At 34.1% G+C, this 10,141-nt stretch overlaps 1 protein-coding gene across 1 annotated transcript; it reads right to left on the bottom strand.

Moving 5' to 3' along the window:
• Nucleotides 1-3,201: 3,201 nt before the first annotated feature.
• Nucleotides 3,202-5,753, bottom strand: LOC136068654 (protein LYK2-like). The gene has a single exon (XM_065776079.1). The coding sequence runs from the start codon at nt 5,532-5,534 to the stop codon at nt 3,423-3,425; it is 2,112 nt and encodes a 703-aa protein (XP_065632151.1). The 5' UTR covers nt 5,535-5,753; the 3' UTR covers nt 3,202-3,422.
• Between the last annotated feature and the right edge of the window lie 4,388 nt (nt 5,754-10,141).

The raw sequence follows: 10,141 nt of genomic DNA, 5'->3' as shown, positions 1-10,141 counted from the left end.
AAAGAGAAGTCTAGGTATTTTCTAACAGAATATATACATTTTTAAATATTTATATCCAAATTATGGACAAAATAGCATTCTCCTTATTTGAGATTTGTATAAATGATATTGTCCCCTTGAAATTTGTTAAAATGAGTAAGAATCTGTCTTTCTTAAAAAAATTATGTTAGGGAAGTAACATCTTGAGATAGCATAAACTTATCTATTGCATTTATAGAAATCTTAAAAGGGTAGAATATTATTTTCATAAATCATAAGAGATGTTATTGTAATTGACAAAAAAAAAAAAAAAAAAAGGAAAAAAAGAAAAGAAAAGAAAGAGTAAGGTTTAAGAAGGAAAAAGTAAAACTTTGTACAATTTCTTACATGTCATTCCTTAAATCTCTAATTAAATTCAAATATATGGTTCCCGTTGAATTTTATTGTCTTTTGAAAAAAAAAAATTTATTTGTGTTGCATAACCTTTATTCATCTTTTAGTCATGCATTTATATTTAACAAGAGAAATTATTTTAAGCCGAATTTAATAAGAGAAATTATAAGTAGCTTTGTCTTAAAAAAAAGGTAGCAATGTCTAGATTTTATCCTTAAGAAAAAAAATTGTAGAACTAGTACCAGAGTCTTTTAACAAACTTCCCACTTATAGCTAGTCTATTATACTATGTACTGGCTACATGTAGCATCCCTCTTACAACATGTAGGTTCCAGTGTAAACTTTCTTCATGATTTGATCTAGAGAGTATAGATAATTTGGGGAAGAATTGTTTGCCAAAATTTTCCCTATTAGATATATTGAGAAACTTATATTATACATTTTTTTTGGGAAGAGGAATCAATAGTAGTCTTTATTGATTAAATATCATTGTGTATAATTGGGAAGAGAAAAGAGAGGAATTATTCAAATTAAGAATAGGCTTCCTCTTTCTTTTTGGCAACACTAGCAAGAGTTAGAACAACTCTATTACATTTCAAAGGCACACTACAAAAGAAAAAGAATGAAAACTTTCACAAATTAAATTAATGTTTTCAAATATCCACGCAACCTCAAGAAGGCAAACTCTACTTAATTATCCATATTAGATTTTTTTTTTTTTTTTTGGGGGGGGGGGGGGGGAACTTATCCAGATTAGTTAGGCAAAGACTTATCTAATAGATCAGCAATCATGCAATGTGGGGTTCGAACTAACCACTAACAAGGATGAATGGTGTCAAGGGGCGTTAGGTGATGAATCTTGATGGTTGGGAGTTTACCATCAAAGTTTAAGGAATAGTCTTATCGTTGTTAATGATGTACTCATTTGTCCTAAGTCCTAGCTTGTTAGTCTTATTTAGAAAACCCAAATTTTTATGGGTTCTAGTTAACTCAACTGATAAAGTCTCTGATAATTGTATAAGAAATCTGGAGTTCAATCTCCGCTACACCAAAAACTGATTGGTGTCTTGGTCTATGATATCATCAGGAGTAGATGTAGACGACATAGGTTGAAACTCTCTCTCTCACCAAAAAAAAAAAAAAAAAACCCAACATTTTTTAAGGAAACATCATTGAAAGATAAGTTTCCAAAATTACCCAAACAAAGTTATAAAAAATTTCTATTTTTTAAATAAATGAATAAAATTATCAAAATTTTGAGATACGAATTTACCCGGTTGGAATGAACCTCTTTTGGATCTGTTTTTTTACAAACCAGGTGACATGATAGAAGTTAGGACCCTACAACAAATGAATGTTTCGTAGTTAGTGTTGGAATACTCTTTTCAATAAATTAAATAAAATAAATCAAACTTAAAAACATACTCCTAATACAGTACTAACTCTATTGGCTTGACTTCAAACACTAGTAGGTTAAAACCTAACAAACTCTAGTGTTACAAACATTATTAACATAATCAAACACTATTATGTTAGGTTATGTGTTACAATTAATAGAGTTTGTTAGGTTATGTGTTACAAACACTCTAATGTTGGGTTATGTGTTACAATTAACTCAATATGGATATTTATAGTAGGTTAAAACCTAAACTAATAACAATACTAGTTAGTAGTTATGGTTAATAGACTCGTAGGACAAGTATATTACTTGGCTTGTACATAAAGTAGGATTAGGATTGGAGCTATATATATTATTAGGCTGATATATCTCTAACAGAGAGAAACATTCATAAAATGACAAAATTTGGCTACAGACTTTGTTGTAGTTAATGGCTAAAACTCCACTCAATATCTTTTTATTGAATGTGATTTTGACAAATTCACAATTAGATTACATTTTCTTCTTATATCCTCTATATTTGTAAAATTTTCAAAAGATTAAAGATTAATAGTTATATCATCAATCAAATATTTAAATATCAAGTTTTTGGGCTAAAATTATTCGTAAAAAATAAATTTATAGGTCAAATAGTAAATAATATCCAATTAACATGAAATTTGACATACGTATTAAAAACATTAAAAATATCCAATTTAATGATTAAATTTTCATAATATGTAATCGTGTTAATTTGTTTAATAAAAATTGTAGCTATTAACTATAACCCGGTTTGTATCCAAACTATATCCTCAATAAGATAGAGCTTTTTAGAGTTTTGTTCTTTAATAAATAAGCGAGTGAGGTAAAGTGTACAATGTGATATGTACATCATTTTGTTATATATATTATTCTGAATCTTGAATTAAGATCTGGTGTAATAGTGCAACACTTCGCCTTAATGTGAGGGAGGAAGGCTTAAAAAAGTAAAGATGTAAAAAGGTGAAGGTTAAAAGGTTAATTTTATTTTTTGTTTGATCCAAGGGCTGAGATCAAAAGTGCTTTTAATCTCAACCCTTCAACGTGGTGCAATGACACTCAGTCCGCTAATCTTTCCTCTTTTGTTCTTTGTCTGTTCTCCTTACTTTTAAGAGTTGGATAAATGAGTCGGTCAAAAAAAGAGTTGGATAAACAAGTAAACAGATTAATCAACTCTGTTTGACTTAAACAATTCCTAAGGATTCTAACTTATTTGGTAATCCAATGGACGTGAGCTGTGCCACGAAGAGCACCTGAAAATTTTTCTTTACAATAAGAGTTCCTAAACCTTTTTGACTGAAATAGTCAACACAGCGCTTGCTACGAAGAAGCATCACAAGCAAATTATGTTAAACAAAACGCTCCCACGAGTGATCTTTGAAGCTTTTCAATATGTGGCAGATTAGAATAAATTTATAGAATAACAGCAATTTATTATTTCGAAACAGAGAATACAGAGTAGAAACCTGCACTTTTTGTTTCGAATTGAGTTTCTTAATGACATATATACAGGATTCCACTGACCTTGTCGAGAGGCCTCAAACCTTAAAGGTAAAAACATTTAAAACAAAACTCTAGGAGTAGAATAACTGGTTTTAAATTGGTTGGACTAACTTCACTGGATGATGATTATTCACATATGGTTTGCTGATGCCTTTACTAAAGGCTTGGAAGAGCTTTCACACATTAACATATTCTCTCCTTCTGGTAATTCTTCCACCAATCTTGATAATTTTTCCACAGCTTCTCCAGCACTTGGTCTCAAAGAAGGGTCTTCTTCTACACAAGCTCTTGCAAGATTGGCCAATGTGACAGCTGCTTCAAATGAATAATTCTCTCCCAATGCATTGTCCATCCATTCTCTTAGCTCATCTGCATCTTCTGACTGCAATATGGACTTGATTTTCTCTGAAAGCCATATACTCCCTTCTCCCTTATCATTTGGCCTTGCTATTGGCGTTTGACCTGATAAAACCTCTAGTAAAACCACCCCATAAGCAAAAATATCAATGCTTGGAGAAATTACACCTTGGTGAACATATTCAGGAGCCAAATAGCCTAGACTCCAAGAGGCTGGATTGGTTGAATAAAATTGAGGGTCTCCAATATCTTCTTCAATGTAACTTGCCATGCCGAAGTTCCCAATTTTGGCATTGAAGTCTTCGTCTAAGAAAATGTTCCGACTCTTAACATTTCTGTGAACATAGCTCGGGTTCATTACGTGGTGCATGTAGTGTAAGGCCATGGCTATATCAAGACAGATTCTCAGCCGCTGACTCCATGTCAAGAAACAATAACAAGAAGCAATGAATTGGTTTTTCATTGCCAAACCACCATGAAGCCAATCTTTCAAGGACCCATTTTTGGCATACTCAAAGACCAAAAACGAATCAGAATCAGGACCCTCACTCCAACACGTCCCCAGCAGCCTAAGTATGTTGGGGTGATTGTGAATTGCATCATGGAAGAGTCCAAGCTCAATCTTTGAGATTATATCTGGTTGCGTTTGCTTTATTGCCAGGTTCTTCCCATTGAGACGACCGTGATACACAGATCCCTCGATCTGATTACTTGAATTGAAGTCTTCAGTTGCTTTTCTCAGTTCCTCAACAGTATAAGTCTCGATTAGCATCTTACGTGATGTAGCTTCTACTGTCCTACCATCTAGAGGATCCTGAGACCCCTCAAATGAGACTTTCTTATCACTTGTGGTTCTTACACTGAGACCAAGCTGTTGCAACTCCACATCTACTACTCCCTTGCAGGAACTTTGTTTCTTCTTCTTTTTCTGTTGGATCACCACAAAGGCTACTGCAATACCAATGCTCACACAAACTACAACCCCACTGAGTGCAATATATAAAACAATCTTCCACATTTTGGACTTTTTCTTATGGGGACTAATTACTGGGATGCTAGTTGCTGGAAAATGTAAATTGGGTTCTCGAGGTTTTGCAAGAGGACCAAGAACAGACTCTGGTTCACCATTGATAGGAATCAGAAGAGATGTAAGAGGTATTAGGCTTTGAGGTCTAAAGGTATGTAAAGATTTGTTGTTTGCAAATATAATAGCTTCTGGAGTAGTATTGAACTTAATGGCCAAGTTAGAAATTGTATCACCTTCAATTACCGGATAAGACAGCAAAAGCCTCGTCTTTGGACTTGCTTCAGATGAAGAAGGACAGGCACATCTCAATGGGATCGCCAACTGAACTTTATCACCAAGACTCCATGGTGACACTCCAGGGTTCTTCTCTTGGATGGCTTTGCAGGTTGTCAAGCCCCCCAAAGATTCAGCAATACCATAAAAGCTCTCTCCTTTTGTGGTTGTTTTTGTTACTTCAGCCTGAAAGAAACCACCTTTGCACTTACAATCAATTGGAATCAACAAAGACTGATCTTTTGGAAGGTATTCTGTCTCTGCAGAAAATCCATTAGCTTTTGCAATCACGAAACGATTGATGCCCAAGTAAAAGCTCAGGTTGGAAAGAGATGAGAAGTAGGAATTGGTGCGAAGAATTACAAATGTCTCACACTGAACCTGTGAGGCATTTCCAATATTGCAGTGGTAGCCAGAAGCATCTGGAGATGTAATGTCACAACTTAGCAGGTTCTGTCCAAGTGCAGAGACAAATAGCCAAATGAATAAGACTAAAACTCTCAAGTGGAGCTTACTGATTAGAGCCATGCCTATGTAACACACTTCTTCAAAGAAAGGACGATTAAAAATAAAGAGCTTTCTCATTCCAAGAAAATGAATATTTTGGATCCATACAGAAATGGAGTTAAAAATAAGAGTTTCTCAAATTTGTTCCTGGACAGGATTCTTGGGTTTTACAAAGTTATCTTATATTTTTACTCAAATTCCAGCTGTTTGGTTAACCCCCTTTATCTTGGGCTTTATTTCATTCTCAAAGGGGTTGGCTATCTATCCCAAGTTTTCTTTGCCAGTAATCATTATCACCACTCTTAATTTACGTCAGAAGACTCATTGGGCTCAAATCCTGTCTTACATGCATCGACATGTGTTATAGCTAGTCCATTCCAATGTGTGATTAGACTTATCTCAACATATTGAATTTGGTGTACCGACATACTGTAGTTCATTGGCATATGTCTCATAGATGCAAATGGTACACATGCAGATATCACGTGCATATCATAAAATATTGAACCGGTTTTAATGTAAGAGCATTCAATTGTTTTAGGATCACGCCATTTATCATATCTGGATAATATGTGCGACTGCGACTGCGATCGGTAAATCATCATTTTTATATAGACTCTCTACCTTTTTTTTCATGAGTCACAATCACACGCGTTAAGATTATGGCACAAAAATTGTGTTCACAGACATGCATTTTTATTTAAAGTATTTGTCTATTAAGAACGAACTTCATGCTGGAGGTTAGGAGTCTAAGCAAACTGTGGTAATCTAGATTCTAGAGTTCAAGTAGATTTCCAAAATTTTGTTTATATTTTAGGGCTCTCATGGGGGCATGGAATGGCAAAACCATAGTAATTCGGTATATAAACCTTATCTGTTTACAGATACCATTCATTTGACATATGACAAACATTTTGCCTGATTTAGGCATAATAGGAACAAGTAAAATGGGCACTTTTATATATATATATATATAAATGCAGAAAGTAAGAATCCACCTCGATGATGCTTCTAACCACCACAATTTCAACTTTCAGATTTAGTGCGTCATTGTACATTTAGAAGATCAAAGAAAGTACCCTCGTTCAGGATATTGCAGATAGCAGTAAGAGCTTCAGATCTGCCTACATCATTCTCACATTCCTTATAAATAACTCAGTCTAGTTGTCCATGCAACTCATGATTCCATGACCAGAATTCCTTCATCTTATGAAAGAGCTTATGCACAAGTCAGAAAAATAATCCATGACAACTCTGCTCTATTTACCATGAAATTATTAAGTATATCCAATGTATTATACCTTCTACTTATATAAAGTCTGACTTTACGTATAAGTTTTCGCACATAAATTCACACTTATGTGAGAGAGATGAGCTGTAAAGAATAATTTCTCGCATTCATGGGGCAATCGATTCCTCTCAGACAATATGAGCATGACAGAACATATGTCAGTTGCATTCTAAGGTCCACTCATAAGAGGGCATAGTGCTTTCACGTACATACAATTTTATGCACATATAGATGTCATGTACAAGAAATAATAATTCCACGTCAACACCCTTTATCGCATTCTTTTTTCATAGCTATCTTATATCACAGATTGTGACTGGTTTTATAAATTATATTACTTTTACTTGAATTCACTACTTTTTCTCTACCGCTCACAATTTGCTACATCAGAATTATAACAAAGTTGTGACACAAAAGGATGTGGTTATAGACTTCTTTTCTTTTCTTTTCTTTTCTTTTAACCCAAAAGGCAAAGGATGAAAGCAAGAATGGCTGATTTGTCAAGCAGTATGGATAGATATGATATAGATTTTGGAAAATGTAGATAAGTGCGAAAAGATATGGACAATGGCCATACACAGTTGAAGAGACCTAATGCATGGCAAAGTTGGGGCATGAAAGAAAGGCTAGGGATTGATAGGTCACACTCGCCATGAATAAACTAAGTTGACAAGCACCAATAACTTTTAAAAGTACCAGCTACAGTCAATTGTTCCCACACAGTACAACTTCAATTCACATGTCATTTGTCCAAGGGATTACCTTTCTATCATATCTCTCAACTACCACCTAATATAACTAGATTGTAACAATTATATAATTATGGGTTTAATACATGAAACCAGTGCATTATGTATAAGAAAGGTGACAAAGAGGGCATGCGATACCCTTACCTTGAGCCCTCTCAATTAGAAAAATTCCTTGAGATTTGTGCTAAAAGTAACAGTTCTAAGTTGATTTTTAGTATTAAGAAAAAAAACAGTAATTAATCAAATAAATAGTAAAATAGAAGAACAGTGGCCTATTAAGTTTTTAAGCAAACCAGAAAGTTTGACGAAAGTGGGTACCATCATTTTAGGAGTCATTAGCTCATTGGCCAAAAGATTGGAGGATTCACTAGATTTTTCTTTCCCTATTGCACAAGTACCAAAAATTCTCTCTCTTAAAAGAAATTACTAAAATATTTTCCTTTATGCAAGTCTCTAAAAGAAATATCAAAGAGGAGAAAGAATGATTGTAATTTGCAGCATCCCATGACCGAAAGTAAAAGCATTTTTCTGAAAACGAAACCAGCATTAGGATTCAGTCCAATTAACCGAAAGTGGAAGATAATAATCCAAGAATGAGGTGAGTCCATTAAAACTCAGTGGATAAAAATAATGACAAAAGGGAAAATATTTCTGTTTTTTTATAGTTAGAAAATGGGAAGGGTGAGGTGGAATTTGTGACTTATAACTTGACTTGTAAGTTATAACTATTCATTCCTCCTCTATCTTGCATCAATGGTATTTTTGCCCTTGTGAATCTATCTTTTAAATAAGTCTCGAATCTTGGATTACATGCATGTGATAACACATGCTAACCACCTATGTTAGTTACCAGACATTTTTTTTTCTAACTTTTACAAACACAATTTTTGGAGTTTGGAGCATGCCTTTGCTAAGACATGAATATATTTTTCTCATGTCGAGGATGCTCCAAAAAATCTCTTATGATTGGAGCCAAAGCATGGAAACCTAGAAATAGTGTACCATGTGATCAATCCTCATTCCTCTCAAAACATCTAGATCCAATGATCCATCAACTAGATGAAGGCAATGCGACACTGGGGCAGAAGCAAAGCAAAGGAATATATTATTTGGTGTTAAACTAATTGTATATATTCAAAAGAGGAAAGTGTTGGGTCCCAAATAATATTATCAACAATATTAGCAATCCAAAAAAAAAAATCAACCAACAAGTAAATTTTACGTGAAAAATCCTTTTTCTTGAAGGGAAAAAACCACGAGACAAACTCCAAATAATTTCATTATTATCAAATCAATTATAATAATTCTTGTGTATGTCTCACGGCTAAAGAAAAATCTCTCTTATTTTTCTTTGCCCTCACACACACACTAATTATCTCTTTCAAAGATGGCAACTCTTTGCTCTCTTCTCCTTTGCTATCTTCTCGAAGGCGGTAACCCTTTGCTCTCTTCTCTTTAGCTATCTTCTTGAAGTCAGCAATACCGTGCTTTCTCCCTCCTCTTGCGTTCCTCCCAAGCGGAAATCTCTTTTCTCTCTCTTGGTTTCACGCTCTATTTTCCCTCTCTCCTAGGGAGAACCCTTAGGCCAAAGCCATCAAATTCTTTGTAGTATTGTCTATTTATAAGACTCTTTTACTATTCTCTCTTGGATTAAGAATACATTACCTCTTTAACATGGAATAGACTTCCTTCCACACCAAGGAGTACTCTTTCCTTCTACAATAAGGAAACCAAATTAATTTTTCCTTATTCAACTAGGAAACCTAATACTTTCCAAGTCACAATTGAAATTTCATGCAATTTCCCAACAGAAAGGAAAAAGAGTGAGATTTGGACAGATCTAGGTAAGAAACATCAGATCAAGATCCATCCATTTAAAAAAGTTATAAACTTCCATGCATGTGATGTGCCACAATCTTGTAGGTCGCATATTCCAATGCATATGCTCAAGAAAAAATTGACATTGTGTGGAACATATTCCTGTTTCTGCGCTTCAAAAAATGGGATTTTAAAACCGAGTGTTCTAAGTCATGCATCAGAAGAAGGAAAAAAAAGGTGCTGTTGTGGTAGACATTAGACAAATTGGGTAAGAGTGTCTTAAACCAAGATACATTTGCACCAGTTTCGAAAATTTGCAAGATTATTCAATTATCGACAAATTGAGAATGTTAAAGAATGAATCTGTCAAGAAAGAAGCAGCAAACAAGGTACAATGCAAACTCATGTTTAAGGGTGCATATGAGGTCAATCATCCAGGTGCTCTAAAGCCTGTACAAAGCTTCTGTTGCATTCACAGAAAAGCTAATCTATAATAGGGGAAACAAACATGTCAATTCGAATAATTAAATTTTCCCTCATTTGTATGCGACAGTGACATTTATAACCTAGCAATTTGTTCCTTTTGTGACAAGGAAACAATCTGGCAGATTCTAATCAGAATAATATATAGCAAGTGACAATATCTTGCCTAGTGACAATATCCTGCCTTGGGTCCACATTAGGGAGAGAAGTTCAGCAAAATAATTGGGATACATGTTAAGCTTATTTTTGTCACTTCACAACTCTTAATTTTATGGGTAAATCAAAAATTTTGAATTGAGCCAACAAACCAAATTGATATAGCGTTACAACAAAATGGCACACCC

This window comes from Quercus suber, unplaced genomic scaffold, assembly GCF_002906115.3.
Source record: "Quercus suber isolate HL8 unplaced genomic scaffold, Cork oak 2.0 scaffold_127, whole genome shotgun sequence".
NCBI lineage: Eukaryota > Viridiplantae > Streptophyta > Magnoliopsida > Fagales > Fagaceae > Quercus > Quercus suber.
The sequence above is the reverse complement of the archived record's forward strand: the minus strand, read 5'-3'. Positions and strand labels throughout refer to the sequence as shown.

Coding starts and splice junctions, on each gene's coding strand:
- LOC136068654 (XM_065776079.1), bottom strand. CDS start 5,534: ATGAGAAAGCTCTTTATTTTTAATCGTCCTTTCTTTGAAGAAGTGTGT.